We start from the raw sequence: 13,947 nt of genomic DNA, 5'->3' as shown, positions 1-13,947 counted from the left end.
TACTTGTTCCTGTTATCCGGCTTGTGGTGATGGGTGAGGGTTGACTGGCCTGGCTGTTCTCACTGAGGTACCCCAGTCATCATCCCAAGACTTCCCTGCTCTTGCCTCCTTCTGAGCACGAAAGCACCCTTGGTGTTGTGCCCACCGTTTGGTGCAGGACCCTCAACTCTTTCCTGGGCTGTGGATTCAATCCAGTGTCCTCTACTTTCACGCCTTTGGAAATTTCTCTGAACCCACTGAATTCTCTTTCTTGTTTTCCAGTGTGGCTATGTACATGTACATATATATGTGACTGTGCACATACGTGCATTCATTTCTTGTATCTTTTCTTTCATTTCTAGGGTTTGTAGTGTATGCTTATCACCCAAGTGACTTTCCTCCTTTATGACTTTCACAGTCAACAATCTCTATTTTCTTAAATGATATACAGACAGTCTCAGAGCTGAAGGAAGAATCACAGCAAATTATTATGGGTGGCTGACCAGTGAAGAGGCTTCCCTGGGGGCTCAGCGGTAAAGAATCTGCCTGCAATGCAGGAGACCTAGATTTGATCCCTGGGCTGGGAGGATCCCCTGGAGGAAAGCATGGCAACCCACTCCAGTTTTCTTGCCTGGAGAATCCCATGGACAGAGGAGCCTGGCAGGATACAGTCCATGGGACTGCAAAGAGTCAGATATGACTGAAGTGACTGAGCATGCATACACACGACCAGTGAGGATTTCTCCCAAACCCTTCTTCAAACCCTCTAAAACCTGAAGCCTTTCCAAATCAAACCTTACATGGAACTCTAGTATTAAGCCTGAAAGAGTGGAGCTGCCCTGAATGAAGAGGGCTCTGCAGCCTCATTCCCAAGACATCTACAATACCTGGAGCTAAGAAGGTTATGTCCAGGGTGAGGGCAGAAACATGCTGCTGAGGGGGCAAGTGATAGGAGGATGGGGCTTGTATTTGCCAAGATAGAGGGCACTGGTGATTTGACAGTACAGGTGTTGGTAGAGGCAGAGAGGGGATGAGGCTGAGTTGAAAAGATAAAAGGAATGAGCCTTGTTAAAGCTTTCAAGCTACACTTATAATTGTTTTGTAGAAGAGTTGTGTCCCAGATTTGAGGAAAACCCTGGCTGATTCCTCTTGGATGACTCCAATCTTTCCCCTGGTCCCTTATTGCCAGAAGCCCTCCTCACCCCACCCTCTGATTTGTGGCCACTCTAATTTATGAAGGCGATCAGGATGTGGAAAACACTGCAGGCAAAGGTTCTTGGGGGCAGCTTTGGTTCTTCAGTTTAGTTCAGTTCAGTAGCTCAGTTGTGTCCGACTCTTGGTGATCCCACGGACTGCAGCATGCCAGCCTTCCCTGTCCATCACCAACTCCTGGAGCATGTTCAAACTCACGTCCATCGAGTTGGTGATGCAATCCAACCACCTTATCCTCTGTCGTCCCCTTCTCCTCCTGCTTTCAGTCTTTCCCAGCATCAGGGTCTTTTCAAATGAGTCAGTTCTTCACATCAGGTGGCCAATGTATTCGAGTTTCAGCTTCAGCCTCAGTCCTTCCAATAAATATTCAGGACTGATCTCCTTTAGGATGGACTGGTTGGATCTCCTTGCAGTCCAAGGGACTCTCAAGAGTCTTCTCCAACACCACAGTTCAAAAGCATCAATTCTTCGGTGCTCAGCTTTCTTTATGATGCAACTCTCCATACATGACATTTGGTTCTCACATCCATACGTTTGGTTATTACTCAAATCCAAATGGGATGCTGGGGTCCCCGCTAAAGTCAGCAGAGCTAGAGACTTGGCTTAAGAAGGGTTTGACAGAAAAGCCCCAGGGGTTTTCTGAGGAAGTCGGTTCTGACTGTGGGCTGCTCCCGCCCCCTGCTGGCCGTGCCCTGATACTGATCCTCCGTGTCCATGGACATCCATGGCAGTCCTGGGCAGGGGCAGGCTGAGCCAGACCTTGCCAGGAAGGGGGTGCTGCCTTTAAGAGCAGGTGCCTGAAGACCACGAATGTTAATGTTAAAATCTGATGTGCTCAGTTTCCCAAAATCTGAGCTGCCTAGATATGCTGGATTCCTACAAGTGACTACCACCCCCCTCATTCATGAACGAGTTAGAGGGACAATAAAATACTCTTGAAAGCCACCAAATATGGGAAAGGGGATAACAAAACATGATTTTCATGACAACCATTTGCTGCTCAGAACACCTTCCTTCTGGAGACATCTGGGATGAGGCAGGGATTCTGCAGATGAAAGTAATTTGAGCCGAGCAAAATTTGAGAGGGCTTCCCAGGTGGCTCAGTAGGTAAAGAATCTGCCTGCCAGTTCAGGAGTTGCAGGAAACTACGGTTTCCATCCCCGGGTCAGGAAGATCCCGTGGAGGAGGAAATGGCAACCCACTCCAGTATTCTTGCCTGGAGAATCCAGTGGACAGAGGAGCCTGGCGGGCTACAGTCCACAGGGTCGTAAAGAGTTGGACATGGCTGAGCACAGCACAACAGCAAAGTTGGGAGGTCACAGTGATGCATCATGTGGCCTTTTGGGGAAATACTGTTTGCAGATGGAAGCATTTGTTAAGGTGTGGGTGGAGGTCTCAGTAATGAAATCGGCCATCATCTTCAAAGAATCTCTGAGCAAGGCCAGCCACTTCTTAGAGTCTCGAGTTTACCTAAGGGATGCTGCAGGAGGCTAATGCTGCTGGGTGTCCTGGCAAAGTCTTCCTGGAAGAGGGATGCCTGGGTCTTAAGTTAATCTGGGAAAGCTGAGGAGTCACCTTCAGGGTGAATTGGACCACCTTTTATAATACTTTCCATGGTGGGTGTGGCTCTGGTGTTGAGGAAGCTTAGCAGTACAGGGAGGGGAAGCTCACAGGATACCCGGGAGCCTTCCTGCTCAAAGTGTGGTCCCAGGAGGGGGTGTCTGCTCCACTTGCTAGTGATGCAGAATCTTAGCTCCCCCCACCCCAGATCTGTTGGATCATAGTCTGCATTTTAACAAGATCCTTAGGGCATTGCACATAACCAATCAGAGCTTCCAGGGCAGGGGTTTGCAACCTCCTTGCTGACTGATTCTCCTGGGAAGCTTGATGACTTGCAAAGCTGTGTCCAACTCTTTGCAACCCCATGGGTTGGATGGGCTGTGGCCCGCTGGGCTCCTCTGTCCGTGAGCATTCTTAGGTCTTGCTGATGTATGTCCCCCAAAACCAACTCTCCCCCCTTCCCACTTAGTTTGTCAAAGGTTTTGCAAGACCAAGGAAGGAAGAAGATTGAGTGCAAGGCCCTTGGGGTGGGGGAGCATGGACCACCACAACTTTCCTGGCTGGGCTAGTACTTGGCCCTGGGAGACCCTTAGCTTGGATTCAGACAGATATAAAGAAGAAAACACCACTGTTACTCAACCAACCCAATATAATCTTAATTTAGATCATGTTCACCTGGTCTTTTCGAAGAACACTATTAGAAAAGCTTGTGAATCATGTGTGACAACTACCACTTTGACATCTTTTCTTACATTCTGTTTACATGGTTCACTTTATAGAGCAAGTGTTTAAAATGCTGATTATCTCACTCTTCCCAGGCCTTGGCTGTCTTCCCAGAGAGGAAGGGCTTGTAAAGACACCTGTGGGCTGGTCATTTCTTTGCTATTTGCAAGGCTGGGTTAAAGTTAATTGTGATGAGAATTTGGTGTTTTGCCCACTTCTTTCAAGCTCATGTTTTGGTGAAGACACGGGAAGAATCCTTTTATTTATTTATTTTAAAAGTATTTATTTTAATTAATTAATTAGGCTGCATCGGGTCTTAGTTGCAGCATGCAGGGTCTTCGAGTTGCAGTGTGTGGGAGCTAGTTCCCTGACCAGGGACTGAACCTGGGCCCCCTGCCTTGGTGGGGTTGAGTCTTAGCCCACTGACCCACCAGGCAAGTCCCAGAAGAATCCTTTTATTCACAGATAGAAAATCTCCACTACAAATGACCACACAGCCAGGTCACATTTTTAGTCTTTTATTTTTTTTTTAAGTAAAGAAATTCCATTGAATCAAAGATAACAAAATTACAGCTTTTGTTTGTAATGATCTTTGTTTACCACCACAGAGAGTCAAAACAGAACCAAAAGTAATTTATGAGAACATAAAATGATCAAGGACACCATTGTTTAGTATAATTTCTTAATAAAGGTAAATATCCTTATATTTAGAAAAAATTGCATTGCTAGTTGCAAATCTTAAACACCTCAGTGCTGGAGGATCCTATATCCTGCCCCCACCCCATCCCCAAATCCAGCAGCACAGAGGCCTTCAGAACACAAACTCAAAAATACATTATTTTCAGGGCAGCATTTGAAGTTTCAGAAAATTAAAAACAACCACAACAACAACAAAACAAACCAAGAAACCAAAATCAAACAAAACAGAAATTTAGGAATGTGTAAGTGATGGTTCTCAAAAATCAACCCGGAAGCACATCTTGCCAACAGAAAGAAAGTGGTTCATGGGAGTCTAACCAGGAAAGGGGGAAGATGCAAACTGGCCCCCCACCCCTCCACCCCCCACCCCCCAGCCCCTGGTGTCACTAAGGCAGCTGCAGTGGCAGAAACCAGAAGCTCAGGTACAGTGAAGGTCTTCCTGAGGCGGTGGGCAAGACCCAGATCGTCTGAGACTGGTGTGGAGAAGAGGGGACAGGCGTCTACAAGGACTTGTGCTTTAGGAAGACTAAAGAGGCCCAAAACAAAAACCAAAGGAAACCTAACTCCCACGCCCGCCTGCCCGGGAACTCGGTCCACCCCCCACAAACGGCCTGGGGGAGAGGCGGCTGGTGCTGGGGCTGAGGGCACAGCCTGCATGCTAGGCGCCTGTTGGCTGCGGCACGTGGGTGGCCTGGAAGGAGAATGCCCCACGGCAATGAAGGGTATTTCTGCAGGTGCTATATAGGTGCTCAGTCCCTAACTTACGGCAATGGATTTCTTGGCTAACGGGGACACCAGGAGGGAGGGAAGGCAGGTTATAGGCTTCGTTACTAATTGACAGGAGTTAAAAAGACAATCCAGCGGTTCAAAATTAACTTCAGCTTACTCATTAGAGATAGATGAACGTTTTATCCACATACATGCTGGGAAAAACATGGTTCAGAAGACATGATGTGTTGGGAAGGAGGGGCAGCTGGCCACTGTCTGGGGTCTGAGAACTGCCGCTGAGCCGGGCTCTGCAGCCTGCTGCTAAGGTCCACTTGCGGGGCGGGGCGGGTGCTTGGGCTACAGCGGCCGGCCGAGGCAGCAGGAGCAGCGACACACACAAGAGGAAGCAGCTTTAGTTTTGGACAGCATTCCAGTTCTCACTGCCTGCTCCCCTTCAAATACAATTTGGCAAAAGCAATCTTAGTATATGAAGGGGGTTGGTGGTGGCTATTTTCTTCTGTATTTTTTTGGCCACGCTTGCAGTATGCAGGATCTTAGTTCCCCGACCAGGGACTGAACCTTGCCCCTTGCACTGGGAGTGCAGAGTCTTAACGTGGACCACCAGGGAAGTCTCGGGGGCGGGGGCCGGGTAGGGTGGGGGACACCTTCCTCTGCTTTGATAACGTGGGGAGAACACCTTTCCCTCAATTGCTTGGCCACTAAATGCCACACGCAGGCCGCTTTTCATGGCTTTTGGAAGCATCCAACTAATCCACACTAGTCTTTGAACTACCGAGTGAGGCCAAGAAGGAAGCAAGACATCAGAGACAAGGTGTTTGGCCAGTTCCAGACTGCTCTTAATTGTCAAGGGGTGGGAGATGCCTAATGTAACATTCTCTGGTTTTGCTGTGGCTTTGTTGCAGACTAATACAGCAGGAGAATTTCAATTCTGCAGCCACATAGCATTATTCTACCAGGGGATATTCTAGAGGCAAGTTAAGGCTTTCTGGACAAAGAAAAATGATTCTAGCTGATATTGTGAGCGGATGCTGCAGCAAAATTCTTAATATAACTCTCCTGTCCTGCCTCAGAGGACAAAGATCAGAGTTCTTTGAACTCAAGGTGATGTTTCAGTGATCTTCAGTGCTAAATGAGAATCAGTGCCATGGGGGAAAAGAAAAGCCCTTCAGAGCTCAGACATCTGCTAGCCTGGCAAACACAAACAAGAACACATGTATTGTTCTAAATGGATCATGAGCCACACAGCGACAAAGAGAGCTCTCATTCAGATGCCAGGCAGACAAATTCGACTATCCAGAAATCTCAGCTCTAATGAAGACTGCAGTTTGAGAATGGAAGTCTGAGCAGGAAGGATTCCTGCCCTGGGAATGCTCAATGCTTGCCCGAGTCTCACAGAATGACAGGGATATTCGCTTTGCTCCAACGGTCGGCACCTGTCCCCGTCATGAGACCGCCCTCAGCACAGAAAGGCTACTGAGAGGACAATGGAGGCTCTGAAGAGAAGCCAGTTAGGGGCACGGGGCTTTGGGCAAAATCAAGGTTCTTCACCAGCACAGGCTGAATGCAGTAGCTCACTCTCTCTCTCCAAGTCCCCTCAAGACAAGCTCAAAGCCTTGACTTATCTGTGTCCACTTACAAGGGTTGTAGAAGGCCAGTTGGGAATGTTCTGGCAAAGGACGTGTAAACAGATGAACTGGACTTAGAGATGGTCTAAGGTGAGGTAACTGAGGCTTAGGGAGGGGAAGAGATTGCCCACAGACCAGTGTGAATTAGAGACAGGAGAAGAACCCAGGTGTCCAGGACCCTGATTACATTAACACCAAGTCAGGAAAGGATGCTCCCCTGGCAGGTATGTTCCCATTCTAAGGTACGTGGGAAATGCTTGCAGGAGGTTCAAGGAATACAGTGACAACAAATAACTTTCTGTCTTCATTCTGCCCTGGAATCATTGGTACAGACTCACATCAGAGAAGGTAAGAGGTTTTCTTTAAGATTGTTAAACTCCCTACTGACATAAGTGCATCAAGAAGACTTGAGACCATTTTTCAAGTCAGATAATCTTAATTTGGGCTTCCCAGGTGGCTCAGTGGTAGAGACTTCGCCTGCCAATGCAAGAGACACAGGAGACGGGGTTTTGATCCTGGGTCAGAAAGGTCCTGTGGAGGAGGAAATGGCAACCCACTCCAGTATTCTTGCCTGGGAAACCCCATGGACAGAGGAGCCTGGTGGGCTACAGTCCATGGGGTCACAAAGAGTCAGACAGGACTGAGTGACTGTCTGACATGCACAATCCTAACTTGATTGGGATCAGTTACTAACCGCTGCCTTCGAAACTGTTTATAGAGGCAGGGAGAAAAACTTGGAAAGATGTTGCTAGAAGCCTGCTTGGTTTTTTAACATGTTCTTCCAGCAACGGAATTGTCTAGGCCATTGCAATTTATGTCCTTAACCTGATTTTAAAATAAAATATTCAAACACTCTGAAAATTCAGCTTTGTGTTAGCCCCAAGAGGACCTCAGGAGCAAGAAGAGCCACCACATTATCATCAGAAATGAACAGAAAAGCCAGGCAAATGGGAGGGAGGAAAAAGCTGACCGACATATAAAGTGCTGCTCCCTTGTTTATTAGGCTTGAATGCCTCTGTGCTCCCATTCAGGAACAAACAAGAATTTTCCTGTAAAGACGGCCACAGTTACACTCTCATTTCCATGCATGAGAGCCTGAAGCTCGAACAAAGGGCCTCAGTTGATTTCATGTGAGCCAAAAAGTGCCATTCAGAATCACACGCTAAAAAGACTTCAGCTGTGCATGGCCCCCACGGCCGTGTGGGGTAAAATCCGGTTGTCCAGCAACAAAGGGAACGCTCTGAGCCCTGCCTCTTCTCTGTGGGTCAACAGAACTGCCGGGCAGACCAGGCTCCAGGGACTCCTGTCCCCGCCTGACAAGTGTGTGACAACAGAGCTGTTTCCTCCTCCTGAATGGAGCTGGTACCTGGCTGCTCTATAGTTGGAACAGATCAAGGGATGTGTCCTAAGGCAAATGAAAAGGAGCCTCTTGCTTCCTGGGATGGTGATTCAGCCCCGTTAGGTTATTGCTTTGTTTATCTGATTTCACAAAAAGTTTTGAGACAGGAAGGTAGGAGCAGGAAATATGACTATGAACCTTCTAGATTATAGCTGTGGTTGCAGGTTGGAGAGAAAAGTAACAGAGAGGGAAGAGACGAACTTCCAAATTGAGGGGCAGAAAATAAAGTGCCTATCTGTGCTAGAAGAACATGAACGAGACATGCACTTGAAAAATAACAACCTGGGGGGAAAGTCATGATGATGATGAATTTGTGTGTGTGTGTGTGTGTGAAAGAGAGAAACCGAAGCCAAGTCGAGATCAGAGAAGCCTCAGTCTCTTCAGATAACAGCAGTCTTTGATGTTACCATTTAGGATGATCTGGTGATTGTCAGAAAACAACACATGACTGTCACGTGACTCGGACCGATGCCCAAACTACAACCACCTGGGACCAAGAGGGTCCGCACCCAGGCCCTCATGTGGCTCTCTTTACCCCTTAGACATCCGCACACAGACCCACTATTAATATTCCAGTCTGTCCTAGAGCAAAGTAGAGGAAGCAGGGGGGTAAAGAATTTTTTTTTTAAGTATCTAGGTCATTTCACTCATAATTCTGCTCAGTTTCAGATAGCAACTGCTGATTATTTCAAAGTGCAGGGTTTTTAGATATTCAAGTACCACAGGATTGGAGGAAAGGAGTACTTGAAACACAGCGTGGGCTTTTCATTTGAGAAGACACACTCTGGAAAGACCTATCCAACAGGCTACAGATATAAGTTATTCAATTAAAAATCCAGTTTCCAAAATCACCTGCCCTGATGATTTCTGAGTTGAAAAGCGATTTCTCCAAACTCAGATCCAACCTTTGAACTATTTGGTATCAAAAGCCAGAGTTCGAGAGAACTGGGTTAAAAAAAATAAAATGAGTACTTAAAAAAACAAAAACCACTTTATATGAAATAAGGGACAGAAAAAAAAAAAAAGGCAAATGATGACATGCTTAGAATAGCTCCTGGGCTCCCCTGGAGAGTTCTCTCAAACCTCAGTAAACTGAGTTTGTCATTGAACTTTAGAACTGGTAGTGATTTCAGCAATCTGCCTGGTCCAACCGCCCCGCATTTTACAGGTGAAGAAAGAAAAGTTCAAAGGGACTTTTCCAGGGTCATATAGCCAGTGAGAGGCAGAGGCAGGCCTGAAGTCTCCACCACCTGCCAGGCCCTTGCTGAAACTGCTCATGGCTATCACATCAGGGCAGGTGCACGCGACAGGCATTGCTGCTTCGGAGGCTCCTGGGAGCTACGAGATACCATGAGCTACCAAGACGGTTCTAATTTAGAGGCTCCGCACTGCTGGGTTTCTTGAATTTGCCTGGTGAGAAGGATCACCTGCGGCACTTGTCAAAAATTAAAATCCCAGGCCCCTTCCCAGCCCCACAGAAACACCTCCAAGGGGAGGGACGTGGGAGGCTGAATTTGTAACAAGCGCCCCAGGTAACTCTCATCATCAGGAATGCACAAGGGAGAAACTTGGCTTCTGACTCAAGGGAATTTTATCATGTAAGAGACCATGCTCTCGGCAGTGGGGGCCCAGGGCCCCAGGCCCCCAAGCTGAACTGTAGCTACAGCATTGGCTCCATTTAGGGTCTAAGTCCAGGACACATACAGTTGCCACAGCATAACATCCATCCTTCGCTGCTCTTGGGGAAAATTTGATTGGCAAAGCAAAACTGCTGTTCAGACACGCTTTTTAATAGGGAAACTAGATGTAATTGGCTTGAAAGCAATCCGATGCTGACACCGGACATCAGGGTGAGAACCCTGTCGCTTGTCACCATGGCTAACAAATGCAATGGACAAAACCAGTAACTAAGCACAAAAATAGCCTGGAGCTCCCAGGGACGGCCACCCACTTCAGGTCGCGTGTGTGCCTGGTGGGTGGTCCCTGTTGATGGTGTGAGGTCAGATCCAGGTCGCTGAGGGAGATGGGAGACCTGAAACAGCCGGTGAGGGACGACAGTTCCAGAGGAGGGCGGCTGGAGCACGCCAGAGTCTGGGGGGCGGGGTGGTGGGGGCGCCTCACTCCAGGTCGGCCTCCACCAGCTCCGTGTCGGAGCACTGCGACTTGTTACGTTCCCACTGGCAAATGGCGTTGGCGTACTCCACCACCAGCTTATCCATCCACGTCAGGGGCTCGGGAAACAGCACGGAGCCCTCAAAGAAGCCCAGGTGGCCCCCGTGCAGGGGCAGCACAAACATGACGTTCTCCCGTTTCTCTGCAGGAGAAAGGCAGCTGAGTGAGTCACTGTCCTCTGACCAGTTCCAGGGCTGGAGGTGGGAGAGCAAGCTGGCCAGGGCAGCCCAGGCTTTCCCCAGGGGTGAAGGTGTCCCCCCCAAGTGGGCATCTATCTCCCTCCCCTCTGCCTTGTTCACCAGCGGTGGGGGCAGGTGTATACTTGGTGGGGGCTGACAAGATGGTGAGATCGAGCAGGTTTGGGAATACACCTTAGCTTTGGAGCAGAATGGGTACCGGCTTAGGTTTGGTTGCTCAGTCGTGTCCAACTCTTGTGACCCCATGGACCATAGTCCAGTAGGCTCCTCTGTCCATGGGATTCTCCAGGCAAGAGTACTGGAGTGCACTGCCATTTAGGACATCCTTAGAACTCTAAGTGGTTCTCAAACTTGGCTGCCTATTAGAATCACCTGAATTTTTTTTTTTAAATAAAGGTCTCTATGTTACACCCAGACCAGTGAGATTCTGATGTGAGGGCAGGGGTGGGGTGGAATTGGGGGTTGGCAGGTGAAGGAGGGAGGACCCAGGCATCCGTGTTGCTAAAACTCCCAGGTGACTCAACCATACAGCCAAGTATCGGGGTGGCCAAAAAATTCATTCGGGTTTTTCTGCACCATCTTACAAATCTGAACAAACTTTTTGGCCAACCCAAATCACCCAGGAAATTGACTTAAAATGCAGGTTTGGCTTTAACAGGCCTGGATTTAAGGAGCTGAGACTCTGAGGTTCTCACAAGCTCCCAGGTGATGCTGATGCTACTGGTGGGGCCCAGACTTTGAGGACAGATTCCTAACACACTCTTATTTACCAAAGAACCAGATGAATTCAATGGAGCCAATGATTTTCCACTACAGAACTTCATCTTGCAAGACTAAAACATAAAGCTGCAAGTTGTATTAAAAGCTGCCCGAGCTCTCAACCTCATGTGATAAATGACCATCTGAGAATTACAAACCTGGAGCTTGACTTTATGAGTCCACGCTTAAGCTAGTCCCACATGGGCTAGTAAAGCCACTACTGAAGACATGTGCAAAAATGGGTAGCCAGGTGCATTCAGGTACCATAAAGAGCATCTGTCTTCCCAGGGGGACGAGTAACAAGGGGCCCCTTGCTGGCTGCTCCAGGCCTCTGAGGCGCTTCCCGGCACCTGCATTTCTGGCTCTGCAGGGCTCTTTTCTTGTCTGACCCCCTTTATTCTTCCCTTTGGGCTGCTGTTTCATCAGTTTCTGTACGACAGCGCGAGCGCTGTGGGTGTTACTTTAGATGTGCAGAAGGAAGCCTGTGTCCTCTCGCCGCTGCCAACAGGGCTGTTTTTGTGCAGGGAGCCTGTGGTTTGACAGGCGGTTGACAGGCCACAGCTTTTATCACATAACGCACCTGCGACACATGCATTCGCTCTGAGTGGAGAATAGAGCTCTGTCTGGACACAGGTCCTTTGTCTGCTTGCTGCATTATCTACTCTTTAACTTGGGGTCATGAGAGAATCAGATGTACCCCTTTCCCTCTGGTTAACACATGATGTTTATAAGAGGAAACATAATCACAGAGGATGGGGCAAGGAGGTCTGGTCTGAGGGATCTGAATGACAATGCACAGTAACTGTGGTTTGTGACCCAAGTATTTCCTCTGCTTCCCTCTTTCTAGTTCTTTCTGTAGCTCCTACCTAGCAAGGCATGAGGTCATGCCAGCCTAAAACACGATGGTATTCCCATGAGTGACCTTCTCTGCTTTTTCATTGGCTTATATTTTTATCCTCAAAGCGGACAGGGAGGTTGGCTGTCACAAGAGGCAGCAGAACTGGCTTTTTTTTTTTTTTTTTTTCCTTTTCAGGTCAAAGTTTTAAGTCTAAATATCTCTTTAAGTCAAACTCTCAGACTTAATGGAGTCACATCCCTGAGGCAATAATTTCATAGAATACCAGAGGACTCCCCCAAACCTCTTGGTTGTGGTTATAAATGAGGATCCTGTCTCTTGCACCAGGACAGAACATGAAAGGCTCAACACAGGCTCTAACACAGCCTATTAGGCTAGACTAAATAAGAATACTGCCATAAGATGCTCTGGTGTCCAGGAGATGTCAGCGTGGTGAAGGTGACGTACTGTGGTAGTTTGCTGAGTGGTTAAGAGAGCGGCGGGAAGAAACACTTACCTGAAAGAGATTTTGGAATGGTTAGAAGACTTTCGTGCACTAAGGGGTCATCGGCTGCATTCACCAGCATGAGAGGTACATAAATCTGAAACAAGGAAATAAAAGCAGGATTAAATGATCAACTCTCGTTTTTAGATCCCGTTGATCCAAGGCTGAAATACACTACTGGACATGTTTCTGAAGCAAAGGGAAGCGGGTCGGTGCTCAATCTGCTGAACTAATGGACTAAGGATGCCCTATGCTCCCTGGCAGCTGCCACTGGGATTGCAGCCCTGGCAGGCATGTACAGGAGTCATGCTTGGTGTCCTAGGTGACCCATGTGCTCTGATGCGGCAAGGCTCAAGACTACAATGCTCGCCGGCAACATATTTCTGATCGTCTTCACAGTGTCTCAGATTAGCCATATCTTTCAGAAAAACGACTTTACAGAGCTATGTACATGGTCATCCAATTTATATTGTGGGGAGAAAGAAAGGAGTCTGCTTCACTGCAGACAAAGGAGCCTTTCTAGAAGCATCTGAGGAAGGAAAACAGGAGCAGGCTGGTAGATCTTGGGAGGCTCTTGGCAGCTGTGCGTTCAACATCCACTTTAGCAAAACAGCCAGCAGTGTCCTTCTTCTTAGCGGAGATGGCGCTGATGGGGCCGCTCAGATATTACTGAACAGCCATGCCCAGGAAGTATACCGGCTGGCTGCCGTACCTGGAGGCCTGACATTGACTTTGGGCAGTTCCACGTTTCTGTAATGCCTTAAATGAATACATGAAAGGCCCAGATGATGATGCTAAAGTATATGGGGCGGCTAACACGACATGATGGCAGAACTGCCATTCACAATGATCTGCTTTAGCTGGGGGAGTAGTGGGCCAGACTAACAGGTGGACATTGACAGGGATAAATGGGAAGTCCTGTGTTTGAGTAAAAAGAGCAGTTGATCAAAGACAGAAAGGGGAAACACTGGTTTGGTGGTTAAAAAAAGCATAGTGGTTATGATCGGCCACAAGCTTGATTTAATACACACAAAGTTCATCGTCGCTGCTGACAACTGCATTAATATAAACCAATCCACTTCGACCAAAGACATGCTCTTCTACCATTTAGATACAGAAAGATATCTGTTTTGCTCTGTGCTTGCCAGATCAGGGCAGGAATTTTGAGTTCAGTCCTGGGCACCAAACCAATGAAAGACACAATGTCCCAAAAAAGTCTAGGATAGTTAAGAAATCTACATGGGCTTCCTATGAGGAACCCCGGTAGAAACCAGGCAGGATGACACTATCAAAGGAGGACTTCTGAAAAAAATGGATGTGGCAGTGACTTTAAGGGCTTTCACACAGACCAGGGAGCAGACTGTGCTTAGGAACAGCTCTGCGGTTACTACTCAGAGGTCACAGAGGGGCAGGGCTTTGTTCGATAATACACTCAAGTCAACAACTAGAGGGGATGGAGCCAGATGCTGGCTGAACTTCCGCCAGGGAAGCTGAGGAGGGAGACTTGTTACACAGTGGGTGGAGCTGGGTGGAGTGATGCTAATTCTGAGATG

At 48.0% G+C, this 13,947-nt stretch overlaps 1 protein-coding gene across 1 annotated transcript in view; it reads right to left on the bottom strand.

Annotated features, from left to right (window-relative positions):
• Positions 1-3,976: 3,976 nt before the first annotated feature.
• Positions 3,977-13,947, bottom strand: part of ABHD2 (abhydrolase domain containing 2, acylglycerol lipase) — a 107,722-nt gene continuing 97,751 nt past the window's right edge. Inside the window, exons 10-11 of the mRNA XM_043921482.1 lie at positions 12,407-12,491; positions 3,977-10,240 (exon numbers count right to left, since the gene is read on the bottom strand). Coding sequence (XP_043777417.1) covers positions 10,044-10,240; positions 12,407-12,491 — 282 coding nt within the window. The 3' untranslated portion in view covers positions 3,977-10,043. The remainder of the gene's footprint in view (positions 10,241-12,406; positions 12,492-13,947) is intronic.

This window comes from Cervus elaphus, chromosome 13, assembly GCF_910594005.1.
Source record: "Cervus elaphus chromosome 13, mCerEla1.1, whole genome shotgun sequence".
NCBI lineage: Eukaryota > Metazoa > Chordata > Mammalia > Artiodactyla > Cervidae > Cervus > Cervus elaphus.
Note: the sequence above shows the minus strand (reverse complement) of the source record. Positions and strands in the feature narration are given on the sequence as shown.